The sequence below is a fragment of the Alosa sapidissima genome, chromosome 5, assembly GCF_018492685.1.
Source record: "Alosa sapidissima isolate fAloSap1 chromosome 5, fAloSap1.pri, whole genome shotgun sequence".
Taxonomy (NCBI): domain Eukaryota; kingdom Metazoa; phylum Chordata; class Actinopteri; order Clupeiformes; family Clupeidae; genus Alosa; species Alosa sapidissima.
Window position 1 is genome coordinate 25,062,633 of NC_055961.1, and position 15,643 is coordinate 25,078,275.

A 15,643-nucleotide genomic window follows, 5' to 3' on the forward strand; every position below is an offset into this window, starting at 1 on the left:
CACACAGAAATGAACACACATTTGCTTTTTTTCCAAATAAAAAATAAATGAAAAACTTGCCAGGTAGTTTGCTGCTGTCACACCCGGGTATGTAAGATCATAACGGGTAACCAGTGCAGGCTGCAGGTGAGAAATAAAAGACAATAATCACTAGCGAGTACGTGGAGGGAACAGGAGATGAGTGAGAGGGAGGAAAAGAACCAAAGGATTATGAGGACCCAGTCACACTGCATGAAGAGAAGAACGGAGAGGAGAAAAGAGGAGGGAAGAGAGGAGAACAGAAAAGTAGAGAGTAGAGGAGAACCGAGGAGTGGAAAAGAGAGTGGAGATGAGAGACAAAAAGAGAAGGGAGGAGAGGGAAATATTAGAAAAGAGAAGAGAGGGAGGAGAGGAGTGTTGTGGCTGAATGAGAATGTGAAGGAGTGTCAGTGACTTCCTGCATGCCATGGATGAGGAAGAGCCTCTATGCACCGCCCTTAAAGTCTGTGCCCGCACCGATCCCATTTCAAACCCTACCTCAGCTGCTAAAGAAGCTTCTGCCCAATAGAGACACTCACTCTGCCCCCTGTACCTGCCTACTGTAGCTACACAGACAGGACCTTTCACATGATGCTGGGGGGCAAGTCAGAGGGGATGGGGATCACTACTCTGTGTTCACCACAACTTTCATACCAGTCCTCTCTTTTCCACAGGAGCAGTGGCATACAAGTAAAGCCATACATGAATCCTCTATTCAACTGGTCTACCTGTTAAACACTGGACAATGTCAACATCGGACTGCAGTGTTATTAAATCATCTGAAACTTGAAATCTAATGCTTTGCATATCCTAGGAGGGTGTTTGGAGTATTTTAGTATTTCTACACTTAAGTATGTAATAAACTACGCTTTACTTACCTGAGTGCACTGAGCTTATATAGAGCAAGGTTACCAAAGCAACGAAAACAGAGTTCTGCTATCATTCCACTACTCTCAGAGCAATACTGTGTTTAGCAAAATGAACCATCATCTGAAAATGCAGATTTTCAATTACTTCTTCCAGATGGAGGCAATGACGAGCCAATGAAATAATTTGGAAGCTTCTCCCAATCATTCACGAAAGAATAGCAGATGTCTGTGTTCTTTGCTTTTTTAGCAGGAAAGTGGAGTCTTATTTCTGTTCCTGTTAAGGAGCTGATAAAAGTCCAGTAGAGTTACAGTGACCTCTCAGTTTGTCTTCTTGCCTGCTGGTGGCTGAGGTCAGAGAAGACGCTGGCTGGAGAGGCGACTAGCATATCAACTCCCCACAGCAGGGGACTGCTCTATTTTAAGACTGGAGTAAGGGTACACGTTTGGGTCAAGCTCACCTTAGTCCAGTTTTTAATGAAATCAACAGAAATAGGCGTCAGTGACAGTTGCTATCCAAGCATCCAATGACTGTCAAATGTCTTTGAAGAAAATTAATTAGTCAATTAATTCGTCAAAATATCAACTTCACATGTAAGACCCCACTAAAGAGTGCTTAAATTCCTTCACCGTAATCTATGCAAAGGTAATGATGATGTAAGCTATAAAAGAAAACCTAAGGGCTCTTATAGGACTACTACAGTCAGGTCAGACATCAGGTTCTGTAAACTGAACTCATCAGACCATCATGCTGGGTGGTTAGTGTTTCATCCTGGAAAACAGGTGCCATCTAGTGTCTAACCCATTAAACTACAACAGACTGTACACAGCTCTGTCACACAGCGATCAGATCTTTGCAGGTGCTTTACTAGACAAAAACAAACTATGTACAGCCAAAATTGTATGTCACATGAAAAGATCTGCAACAACAACCTAGGGTACTATGAAAAGCTACACTAACATAACACTTGTGTGAGGAAGCGTTTAAAAACTGTAAAATAAGGTATCTACCAGAACCACAGTGAAAAATGACTTCCTGAATGGTTCAGTCAGCAGTGTAGGGTACATTTCACTTTTGGTTTGGCACAAGATAACAAATTAGTTGTCATCTCCCTGACTGACTTTACTTGATCGGTTGTGGTCATCCTATGCCTACCCACGTGGAATCGTTTTCACTTTTGACTTTGGCTAGAGAGACGGCCGGCTTTAGAGGCTTAGCAGAGGCTGTCCAGAGACTCGGCACAGAGACCACAATGGCTTTGGACAGTAATGGGAGACGCACACAGAGTGAATGAACACACTCCTGGCCAAGAGAGAAGGAGAGAAAGAGAAAGAGGGGGGAGAGATAGAAAGAGAGTGAGAGAGAGAGAGAGAGAGAGAGAGAGAGAGAGGACGAGGAGGAAGACACCACGGCCGGCGACAGCAACGGTGAAACACTGACCTTGAGTGGCGAGATGTGGGAGTGGGACACATAGCCATGCACATTCTCGATCTCCGACAGGTTCTTCTCGGACACGTGCACCAGCTCCGGCGCACGCACCTCATTGGTCAGCCGGGGGAAGCCGTGGTCCTGGGGCGGCGAGTCTTCATCCTGGTACCGGTACTGCCACGAGAAGCAGAGGAAGGAGAGGAGGAGGAGAGAGAGGAGGACAAGGAGAGGGGGAACAGAGAGGTGCGTAGAGAGAGAAATATATGAACAAAGTGGATCAGATCACAGCAGGAACTTAACCTCATCTATTAGCAAACTGGAGAAAAGTCTGGAAGTCCGGCGTAGCTGAAAAGTAAAGCATAGGATTTATCCTGTGAGGTATAAAGCCAATTAAGTTCCATCATGATCCACTCTGTGGGCAGTTTAAGACGTTAGCAGTCAATGGAAAAGAAATTCATGCACTTTCAAACGATATGTAAATGCGAGTTCCCTGAAAAATGGTTTACAGTATTTACTTAGACAGATCATTACTAAAAATCCTTTTGACCACTTTTTCAGTGCTAATGTGCAGTTATTCTCCACCACTCAACAAACAAAGTGTTCGATTTAGAAGAAATGTTATAATTCAACAGATACACAAGTTCCAGGTTCTAATTCCACAAATACTGTTCAGGAAATGGACACCATTGGTGGTGGTGGTGGCGGTAGCGGCGGCGGATTATTTGGCATAAGGGTCCCAGCTGAAAGCAGGCAAAGATGCAGTGAAGAGCAGAGAGCTGAGGCGATGGTGGACAATAGACCTCTGAAGTTCGCCTACAAAAAAGAACCAAAACGGCCATCTTTGCCCATATAAGGAGATCAGGTTGTTAATTGAAGCTAACTACCTATGGCAAGTTGCATTGCAAGTTAGCTCTGGGGTAGCAACAATCTAAGTGTGCCACCTTCACGTACAGGAGATCACAGTATCCACTCGAAGGCAGAAGACAAAAGTGTGTTCAGGAAAACGTCTGCATTTCAGACTTTTTCATCCCCGAGAGAGTTTAAAAGATGCGATAATTCAAAATCCCCATGTTATTTTCCCATAGGAAAAATCGCCAGATACCGGATGTCAAAGATGGCTGCTTTTTTGTAGGCGAACTTCAGAGGTCTATGGAGAGACTGGCCGGTAATAAGGATCCCACAGCCAGGCTACACTGCAAAAAATGATATCTTACCAAGTGTTATAATCTTACCGGTATATTAAGACAAAAAATCTAGTTAGTATTGTTTTTAGTAAAAAGATACTTACTTTGAGCTCTCGTCAGACTATTTGACTTAAAATAAGTCATAAAAACAAGTACATTTATATGCCAGTAGAGTAAGTATTTTAATCTTAATTTAAGATAAGATAAGATAAGACAATTTAAGGTAAATTTACTTACGCCACTGGCAAATCTTAATTTAAGAAGATTTTGACTTATTTTAAGTCAAATAATTTTACAAGAAAGCTCAAAGTAAGTATCTTTATACTAAAAACAATATTAACTAGATTTTTTTATCTTAATATAAGATTATAAGACTTGGTAAGATATTATTTTTTGCAGTGTACTGCTGAGCCTACAGAGCTAGGAGAGCAAAGACGACTGCAAGCCGAAAGCTTGGTACATTTATGTAGCATTTGGTTGTTGCACATAATATGATGGTCATGATTTGCTAGCGAGATTTGTACTGTAAAACGGCAACAAGTCAGAGACTGACTAACCAACCTGCATAAAGCAATCAGGCCATGCGAATAAAAGTGAGACAGTATTGTTCGGCCATGCTTGGCCATGGATGCATGTGATGATGACAGTGTGTGCAAATGACTCAGTAAACGGATGATAGTGTAAGTCCAGTGTGATGCAATTATGAGGTGAGATGGTCGCAATAATGACAGGTGCAGAATAAGGGTTCTTGCTCTTTCCACAAATCAGCTGTTTGGAATTGGAGTTTTTTTCCCCCCAAAACGTTCTCAAAATGTATATACTTTTTTTGATTCTGGTCTTACAGGTGTGAAAAATGTGGGATATCAGAGCCCATAACTTTCCACAGTTTTCCGACCTTTGCAAGAACCCTGTGAGTGAATGCAAGTGGCACGCGTGCATCAAGCAACTGCCCAGAGCATGGGGCACGGACGGCATAGCTACAGCTCAGGAGGGGTGATATGGCACTGACCCCCACCCCCCCCCCCTCCACTCTCTCTCACCCATGGAGCGCTCATCAGGGCCGGGTTCATACATGTGGAGGGCGGGCCGACGGGCGGGGACTGGGAGCCCTGCACCGCAGCCGGCCTGTTCTGTGGACAGAGAGAGGAGGCCTGCCGTGACCACCGGGCAGCCACACAGTACTGACCAAAACATGTATCAGTCAGTCAACATCACACGCGGACGGAAAACCAGCAGCACGCACACACACCACTCACTATCCCGAACACAAACACAAACACAAACACAAACACAAACACACACACACACACACACACTCACACACACACACACGTCAACACAGACATCAATCAGTTTATTACACAACACATAGGTTTAAAGACAGATAGAGACACCATGCCATCACATAAAACACATATATATTAAGACAGGTATACACACACTGGATGGCAAAATGAATATAGATTTAAAAAAATACAGATATAAGATATTCAGATGTAGTACCACATTGAATGATGAAATAGTAAGTAAGGCAGTTCCATCATCTCAGAGCAGCTAACCAGGACAAGAGGAATACTGATCAGATGAGGCACATTTGATTTAATCCGGTACACCACACAGATCAAAAGACACTGCCATTACTAAAGCAAAGGACCAGTCAGTGGCCGCAATACACCTGCCACACCACAAGGTGGTGCCCTCTCTACAATCATTTCATTTAACCATCCCTGTGTAATCTTGAGGACTGATCCAGAAAGTAGCCTTTTACAGGTATTTCTCCGAGAATATTCTGCTCTCCTCCATTTTAGTTAGATCACTGAACAGCTCAGAGCTACCTGAGGTGTCTGGTAGACTTTATTACAAATGAGCAGCTCTTAATCGCTCCTCTACAGATCCTCTGCCCACTCATCCACTATACTGAGCACTCACACAAAAAGGCAAACAGCCAGCTCTCTCTGAATGAGCCTCAGCCTACATGCGACCTTTTCTACCACACAGTCATGAATAAAAATGTTCCCCATTTAGCATACGATTCCTGTAGTATTCTATGAAACATAATTGCATTTCAGTAGCCCACTATTTCATTTCACAGCCCACATACATGCCAACGGATGTAGAATAGTCACTGGTGTTTAAATTCTCCCATTATGTAAGTCCATACATGAGTAATTATACACCCTTCATTTATCAGTGGGTTCATGTCCCATCAGCAGGTCTACACAGTGGTGGTGGTGGCCTATTTTAGCTCCAGCTGTGAAAAATGGCCTCATCCATAACTGTGCAGCTGTGGGAGGGAGTTAAGATCCAGCAGAGTGAGGTTCTACTCGGATCTCAAAAGAACACTGGATCCAGCCACCCGATGGCCTCGGCCAATCAACAACGATGCCAGCGCTTTTCAAACGGTGCCCATGCCTTTGAGATCACTTCTGTGCCCATCACATAGATTTACATGTGAAATCACATCTCGCATCACATTTTTGTCAATGACATTAAAGAACTTTCACCTGTTTCTATGATATCTGTTCATTTTCTCACCACTGTACCCGTCACATACAAAATCTATTCCCACAAAACAACATCTATACCAGCTCAGTTTCCACAGAAAAGATCTACTAGGAGTAAATAAACACAGAAAAGATCTACTAGGGGTAATGAAAAATTAAAAATGGCCCTCACTGTGGTGTCAGCTGTGGAATAAGATGCTCGATCCAGAGTTCTTTTGAGATCAGGGACCTAGCAGTTGGTCAGCCAACCTGAGCCAGTGTCCACACAGGACAGAGGACAGTGACAGGGGGATACTGAGAATGGGGGTGGGGGTAGGACCAGGACCACACACACACGCAGGTATGCACACACACAGTCATATGCATGCACACACACACATAAACACACACACACACACACACACACACACACACACACACACACACACACACACACACACACAGATACAGACACACACTCTGTCACCATGTCATTCATTCTCTTAGTAGTTTTGTGTCACCCTCACAACATCTTTCTGTGCTCACTGCACTGCTTGCAAAATTAGGGCCGGTAGGGCAGACGAGCATGCCACGCACTTCCAATCACTTCCATTACTTTTTCACTTTCAATAGTTAGTTAGTTGGTCTTGTTGACATCTCAGCAGGTTAGTTAACCATGATGTACAGTACGCTTTAAATTAAACAAATGACATTACATTTTTGAACATACATACTATATCCTCAGGCATGCACTATTTTCAGAGCCCATTATTGGACTCCTACTACAGGCATTCACTTTGGCACCTGGGGTCTGTGTGTGGCACTCCACTCTTTCCAACAATTAGCCTATCCAGCTAGGCCGATCGGCAAGTTTCAGCCCACAGAGGCTTTCCAGAGTCGGGTTTGGCGAGGCATGAGACAGCGAGGCAGATAAAGCACTTGGTTTTGATAATACCATGCTGTGGCATCAGTGGCACAGATGGGCACCTCAAGGACTGGGAGGCATCTCACCCTCAAAAACACATGGCATTGCCAGGCGTTGGCAAAATAGCTGCATTTGCTAATTCATCTGACCCCATCTTTACTTCTCTCAAGTCTCAAATAGTAAAATAATGAATGGCAGATGTCACAACTAATTACATATTATTGTTTACATTCATAATGCGACCAAGGCTGTCCAATTAAAGCACATAAAAACGATGGATAGTTTTTGCGTTTGCATGCTGTTCCTCTCTGCCAGAGATAGCAGCAAAACTGTGTTGTTTGTGCGCTCATAAATGAGGCATGGGCTTAGAGCTTGTGGGTGAGGAAGGTCAGAGACTGGAGAAACTGCTTTAATTGGACACTCCGCAAAATGTCTGCCAAGACACTACACACATTCAGACAGCAGGGCTGAGGGTTATAAATGTCTGTGTTCAGACATACACCAGAGTCCAGAGATGGTGCAAAAGCACATTTCAGCTGCAGTAACCTGGAAATGCCCTCAGAGAAAAAAGCAGCATCATTTTTTCCAGGAAAACAAGAACATCAACATCGACAACCATGACAATGACAACAACAACAACGACAGCAGCAACAACAACAACAACAACAACAACAACAACAGCAACAACAACTGGGTACTGTGACCCTGGTTTCTGTTTGTCACCTTATCTGCACAGGCAAGGTTTCTGGTTGAGTGATGAAGAGAATGTAATGTCACAAAAAAACTCACGAGTGTCAGCAGAAACATTCAAAGAGCTGCTGATCATAAGGGAGAAGAAGCCTCTCACTGCAGGAGCCACGCGTTATGCTGCTCAACACGACAACACAACAGCTTCAGATGGCAAACACAACCGACATCAGTTTGTTTCAATACAGTGAAGGCAAAACAAGGCATTAACAGAGCACTGTTCATGTCAGAATGCTCTATAAGCACAGTTACTAAGAACAGGTTACTGTGTGGTCCATGGTCATCTAGAATCTCGCTGGATGTCCTCTCCATTGGAACAGGACTCAGGGTAGAAAGACTAGGACATGTTTTGTATTGTACCTGCACTGTTTTGGATCTGCACTGTGAGTGGTCACTCAAGCTTGGACATATTTAAGAGACTTCAACCCAAGACACCCTCAGGATACACTGCTGTGTGCTGGTAAAGTAAAGGAAAAGCCAGTCTCTTCACAATACTCTACAAGCATTCAAAGCATTCAAAGCACAACTGTCAGTACTGTGGAGGACCCTGGCTGCAAAATTGCATTTGCTGCCGCTAGGGTGCGTCTAGATTTCTAGGCTAGAGGACATACACTTTGAGAGGAGCAGGGACTCGCTGCCAAAAAAAGCAGCAGATTCTTAAGCATGTTCCTGCTATAGTGCAAAGGAACGTGTCACAAAACAGAAAGAGGAGGGGGAAAAAAAAGCGATCGCTCTCCAATGAGTCATGTTGGAGCGTGCATCACACAGCTGCCATTATTTACTCTGTGTGGACAGATGTGCTTCCCACAGCACATCACGCTGCCATGGCCCAGATACGTCTCTTCCTCAGCATCCACGCTATACTTGTGTAGGCACAACACTGCTCTCCCCTCCTCCTGTACATTCTGCTTGCGCTAATACTCATGGGCTCATAGGGATGCTAACCTTGCTCCCTAGCAATACAGCACCTTTGTAGTCAGGAGGACTGTCAGGCATGTACACACACGCACCCTACCACTGTATACTATTTTTGCTGTTTGCAAATAAACATGCTAAGTAACAGCAACAAGACGGGCCTACAAAAGAATGTGGATTCACTACAATTTGTATACAAGTCAATGAAGAATATTTTTACCCCCTTGCCAACCAAGACCTCAAAATTGAATCTTAAGTCACGTTAATTCCATGTTAAAAATATATATACAATACATTTCTTTTCGGTGTGGGAAACTTTACCTACACACACAAGCTTGTCTAAAATACATTCATACCATCCCATGGTTAAAATATATTTCCCATAATGTTAGCCAAGCTGCTCTGCTGCAGTGCCCTCTGTACATGTTGCAAGGCTGAGGCACTGATGTATGGTTTAACCATGAGTGATTCATGCTCCGGGGTAGATGCCATCTGACAGCTGCTTTAAATGCTAGGAAATGTCCTTTTGGTTTATAAAGACAAATGTGAGACTGAATACTTAATGAACCACTCAGGGGAAAGGGGACCTATTTATATACCCGGTGCAAAAGGGAAAAAAAAGAGAGTGTAGCCACATGTAATTCCGCACTCGTAAAAAAAGTAATTTAGGTGAACTTGTTCAATTAAAAACCTAACAACCAGAACGTATGAATGTGGTACTCATAAAACAGGGAAGAAAATAAATGCCACCCATCCGTAGCAAGGCATGGTAATGAGCCAAAGGTCAGAAAAGTGGAACTGATTTAACCCTCCATGATTCCGGGGACATTTCAGATGAAACGCACGGATAATAATGGGATAGAAGCATACACAGATGAATTGTATGGACTTGGAGAGGCAACTACACACATTGGTATGAGGCATGGTGACCTCTAGATAGCATCCTGAAGATCTACGCTGGCCCTGAAACTAAAGCTATGACTCAGAATTCCTTGATGGCCATTGTATTAGGAGGCTGATATCAGCCGGAGAGCCCAAGGGCAATGCCATGGCTCATAACAAAAACCATGAGAATACTAAGAAGGCTAAGAGTGGGAAAGTTCCTTTACTTAAAACAACAAACAATTTTGTTTGCACTTGTACAGGCACACAAACGCACACTCTCTCTCACGAACACACACACACACACACACACACACACTTTTTTACACCAGGGCAGTGGCATGGCTATGGTCAAAATCAGTTGTTGTATCATAGCATGTAAGTGTGGTCCAAACTTCCTCTGTGTCAACACCGTGACCCTTGGACATGAACGCATGTAACAGCGTTTTCTGCTCTCCCCCTGTGTTGCTTTTAATACAAAATGACTCAGTGTGCTCACACATGCAAGGATGCTCTCCTGTTGCACAGTACCAGAAAGAGATAGGGGGAGAACTGGAGTTAAGGTCTACTTTCGTGGGCATACAGTAAGCCCCACACCATACCTGCTCCACACCCCCAGCTCCCTATACAGGGGAAAATAAAGAAAATGCTAGACTTCAAAAAAAAAAAAAAAAAAAAAAAATCATGGGAAAATTCAGGGAAGCAACACTTAATCCTGCTACATACACATATGCACATGTGCACAAGTACACGCACACGCACATTACAACATTAAGGGCCTGTGTCCACCAATCACGTTTTTTGTGACGACTGTAGCTATTTTCTATACAAATCCTATGAAGTTCAGCATTCACAGCACTCAACGCCCTCGGTGCTGACCGTTTTTTCCCCGCAGCGCTCAGACCGCTGAAAGTTGAAACCTGTTCAACTTTTAGAACAAAAAGTGGCCTCGTCACTGTCACTTCTCTCTCGACGACCAATCAAAACTTTGTAACCTAGCAACAATAAACACTTTGACAAAAGCGCTCTGAAAATGAGGTTGAGGGCATCACCGTCAGTGCAAAAAACATACAGATCATCATGTGGATCTTTGCTTTACTGTAGTATCTTTAGTGTCTTTTACTGTTCATTTTAGTCATGTGGATTTGTTTTTTATCATCCTGTTTATGTTGTTGTGTGTGGTGTCATAAGCTACTGGGACCTTGAATTTCTCCTTGGGGATCAATAAAGTATCTATCTATCTATCTATCTATCTATCTATCTATCTATCTATCTATCTATCTATCTACAGTATCTATCTATCTACAGTACATACAGTAAAGAGATGATGCTGTGGTGCTGTGGAGGCTGAGAGCATCACTGCCTGCCCATGTATCTGAACAGATGAATTGCTTTGGGGCTTTGTGCCTGTTCATCGTTATTGGTCAATGAGACACTACAGGCATTACAAGCAAGTGAAGTGCCTACATCAGCATCACCATTTGCCTATCAATTAAGTGCTTTGGGGAAACTGCATTTAATTCTTATTCTTGTATATATAGTAGCAAATGTTTCTATACAAATGTATTAATGTATGTTAAAGAAAAGATGTATATTATGTTTGGGGAGGTTTCCACTGTAAGTTAATGTAAATGCTCTGTGTCAGTATGACTGTGTGTGTGTGTGCTATAGCAGTGGCGATCACGTGCCACAGTGCAGTGGTTTCTCCTCTCTCTCTCTCACTCGCTCACTCGCTCACTCACTCCGGCTCTGCTGGGGAAGGCCAGATGAGACGGGAATGGGAGGTGGCATGGCTGCCGGCAAACTGCAGGCTCTGCGCGGGATTGTGTGGAATCTCCTCGCAGTTGTGTGCGCTGACCCCCTTTCCCCAGCGACACACACACACACACACACACACACACACACACACACACACACACACACACACACACACACACACAACTCATCCCACTGGGCGAACACTCAACCAGTGGCACTGCCAGGGCTCTGAGATGGGTGCGGACAGAGTCCAGCCCAAAGCCGCCGCCTCCTCCTCCTCATCCTCCTCCTCCTCCTCCTGCTGCTGCTCAGCTCCCAAATGCACATAGCGAGTGGGGACCTGCTGCATCCCGGGGGAGTGTGGAAGGAACACTGGGATTTAAAATGATCCCAAAAGAGGCAAGGAAAATCACACCAACTGTCTTGAAATACTCACGTATCAAGTAGAATTAGAATTCAGATGAATCTAATCTCTATCTGTAAAGCAGACTCAAAACATCTACAGTATGTCTACTGTGCATGTATGGTCTGACAAGCTTCTTGCTTCATTTGCAATTTCACTTTATTGAATTGGTGCAACATGTTTGTGTCAATATGTAGCTGTCCTTTCATCCTCAAAGGGGAGTAGGCCTAGACTCCAAAGCTGCCTGAGCTAAGGTGTTCACCATTCAGTAGAAAAGCTCATCACCTCAACTGCCAGCCTCCAACTAAACTCCAACTCCAGTAAGTGTGAAAAATATACTTAACGGAGTATATCAAAGACCACAAAATGTGACACAGAACTTAACATTTCAATATTTCAGTGAAGACTTCTTGGCTGGATAAGCTGGAGCAGGTTAAGCCTCAGATGAAATTGCCTTGAAGGCCTGTAGCAGTGCTAATCCACCGCACACTTGGCTCTGCCATCTGGATTACGTGTGAAGTGTAATGTAAGAAATGTTAAATTATGAGCTAATTAAAGCAGGGGGAGATAATATATTCATAAGCTGGAGCGCCATATCCAGTGAGCTTAGCGCTCTCTCTCTCTCTCTCTCTCTCTCTCTCTCTCTCTCTCAGTAATGAGTGAGCACTGAGGAAATGTGGGTTACTACGACTACTCCAAGCAAGTCCAACTCACTGTGGCAATACAGTCGAAAGGAGCATCAGCATCCAACACTCCCACGCACACGCACACCGCTTCCCTCCAGTGATCCCAGACCATCAGAGAAGTTACCCATAAGTGCCTCCATCTCCATTCCGCCCGCATATTTCTCCATGCCAAATTTCTGCACGAGGCCATGTCATCGCAGGACTCGGTGCTCCATATGGGAGCGTTTCTCGCGTCCAGCTGGAGGGCATTGAGGCTGCCTTCCTCTACGATGGCAGTGTACAGCCATGTGCACTGCAACGTTAAATGCCAGCATCCTCCCCCCCCTGCATGATTCACATTAGAGAGACAATCTGAATCACCTTATAAATGTGACCGTCTCCACTGACAGTCAGTCACACAGGCTGGAAATAACATATTGTGAGTATAAAAGAGCTGACACACAAAAACAATACGAGACTATTTCAGACATTTACATGTGAGACTGTGAAAAGACACAAGAATAGTCAGAGCAAGAGTTACTCACAAACATACAGCAGCTATATGATACATATATCATGCAGCTTGTCTAGGTCCAAAACAAAGTTCTGTTTAAATAGCTCAATTCAAAATGAAATGACGGTTAGCCCCTCTGTGGCTAGAAGACAGCTTCTGTAATCGCCAGCATGCAGACAAATCAAAATGTCTTGAAAACTTCAAAAGATAGAGAAACATCTCATGCTGCACACACACAAATAAACTCCATTTGACATTTTAAGAGTAATTCTACAGTGAACTAGGCTAACAATGGATTAACCACACATAAATTTGATTCCAGTAAGAGGTTGTGCCCTACCTTGCATCCAAACATCAGCGATAGCGTGTTGTTGGAGCAGGCTACTTTACAGTGGCAGAGCATGGGGTAGAAGCACTCTGGGTTTTTGACAATGGGAGACATTCCTTAGGTGGCACGAGTGCAGCACTTGCTCTAACGGAAGCACCAGGAAGAGCCGCACACGGATGATACCCAGGACAAATGCTTCACTCCTGGACGAGTCTTACCGTGCACGCACACACAAACACACACTCACATAAATCACACACTCTGTCATACACACAAACATACACACACTAACTCCCTCTCTCGTTCACTCATGGAGCCAAACGGTGTACGCCAGCTGAATTCCTCTCTTTCTCTCTCTCTCTCTTTCTTTCTTTCTCTCCCCCTCTTGTATCCACTCATTCGCTCTTTCTCCTCATCATTTCTCTTCCCTGTGCTTGCCCATTCAAAGCCCTAATACCTCTCGGAGCCTGCCTGCCTCCCTGTCTCCTCCTCCCTCTCTCTCCCTCTCTCTCCCTCTCTCTCCCTCGTCCCTTCTCTTTCTCTCTTCCCTTTTCAAGCACAGCTCTGACTCAGCCTATTCTGTGCCTAGTGCCTGACAATTATTCTCTGCATGACATTATGTCTGCTTTAATCAAACAACAATGTTTGTTAATAATAATAATAATAATAACAATAACAATAATAACAACGATAATGATAATAATATTAATAATAATGTTTACTGGTTAAAAACATATACTGTACATGGTAAATATTTGTATAAAGCAGCTGAAAAACTCAATAGGAAGGCAAGCTCTCATTCTCTTTCAGAATAACAATCCAGTTAAGTAAACTGCTTGTGACCTGTCCATATTAATGCAGCAAACTTTCACAGCATGATGAAAGTCTCAAACTCTCATTGCCATTTAATATTCCGCCGGCTCCCGCATGGTAATAAACAAATATCTCACAGTATTCATTAGACACTGTGAACAACCCAGTGACTCTCCAGCAGAGCTAAATGAATGATACATTTAAATCTAAAAGCACTCAGGAGAAAGATGAAGTTTTCCACTTTAACCACGACCTTATCAAAACAGCTGGAACCCATTTACAGTGGCAGCGCGCTGATAACATTGTAATTGAGAGACACTGTGCCCCTATGTGGCTGCTCAACAGGACTGAATGTAAGCAATCTAATGGAACAGCCCTCTGGGGACGCAGTCTATCTATATTGCAATCGTTTTCACGACAAAAAAAGAAAAAGAAAATGGCCATTTTCGAGATGTAGCAAAGGATTAGCTTATCTCCAACCTCCCTGAAGCTGCGAAGGAGAAACACACGGCTCCGCACTAAATCTACACTAAATCTAACTCGTAAATGGGCTGCAAAAACCTAAACATGATCGGAGACAAAATGAAATAGCGATGTACAGATTGAAAGCCCAACTTCGCCTGAAAGTAAAATGACCAAATAGTGAGCTGCTAAATATACCCGCGCCTAGTGAGGATGGGCACGAGTGACCGTGCCTGTGTCCGTGGACCCGGTGCCAGGGCACTGCGAAGGGGGGGCACACTGCTGAGATGGGACAGAGGTGACGAAACAGGTGAAAATTGGACATTTCTTCGGACTCTCTGATGCTCTGGACTCACAAGGACCACCTGCTTTGGCTTTTACTAAAACCAGAAATACTAAATCGAGCCCAAGCTGAGAGCTAATGCTGAGTGCTGATTTCCATTTTGGTCTCAATCACACCTCTGTTATGGAAAGCCTGGTTCAGCTCATCATCACAACAGTCGTCCCTAAAAAGGATGACCTCTGTCAATGAGGTCTTTTTTTGTATTTTTTTTTTAAAGGGACTTTGACCTAGGTCTAGTTTGCTAGAAAGGAGACAGGCCAGAGTCTGTAGGCAGAATACAGTAATTGTTGTTTAAATGCATTAGTACAGAACACATTAGAAGTGCTCATGAGGCGTTGTCCCTATTTAGTCATCATAAGGATACAATTCCACATAGGATCTTCTGTTTTTCTGTTATATTCTAAGCACCCAAGGCAGCTCACTATGCACGCATCAGGTAAAGCTTAGCAATACAGCAAGTGAGATCATGTGACGCAATGTGATGCAATGATGGAGAACATCACCAAAGCACAGCAACATCACTCACCAAATCAGTTTAGCTATGGTGCTCACCATGTCACTTAATCTTCTTCATGATTCAGAATATCTATTTTTCAAATGCTAAAATTGCACCAAACATATAATATAACATATAGTATCATTGATTATAACATGCTTATATGCCCCTACTACAAAGTCCAACAAAGTCAGTCGGTAATCCAGCACGGTTTATTCTTGAGCCCAGGACGGCTTGATCAGGGCATACATGAAGCCAGTGAAGTGAGTGGTGGGGCGGGCGGATGGATGGAGTGTGCAGTAAAGCGGATACTGTTGTATGTTAGCAGCAATGAGCCCTGGGATGTGCATCTGAGAACACACTCAAGCCTTTGAGCCTTAACTACTACAGGCACGCACTCACGCATCAAAAC

At 43.8% G+C, this 15,643-nt stretch overlaps 1 protein-coding gene across 25 annotated transcripts in view; it reads right to left on the bottom strand.

The window, feature by feature from the left end:
• Window positions 1-15,643, bottom strand: part of dlg2 (discs, large homolog 2 (Drosophila)) — a 180,592-nt gene that overhangs the window by 110,282 nt on the left and 54,667 nt on the right. For 16 of the 25 annotated variants that reach the window (XM_042092781.1, XM_042092774.1, XM_042092769.1 and 13 more), the window contains 3 exons: window positions 4,538-4,627; window positions 2,326-2,487; window positions 61-120 (listed from right to left, as the gene is read on the bottom strand). In XM_042092781.1, the coding sequence (XP_041948715.1) occupies window positions 61-120; window positions 2,326-2,487; window positions 4,538-4,627 (312 nt within the window). Of the gene's footprint in view, window positions 1-60; window positions 121-2,325; window positions 2,488-4,537; window positions 4,628-13,129; window positions 13,545-15,643 lie in introns of those variants that run through there. The other 9 variants (XM_042092779.1, XM_042092773.1, XM_042092787.1 and 6 more) reach the window with 4 other exon arrangements.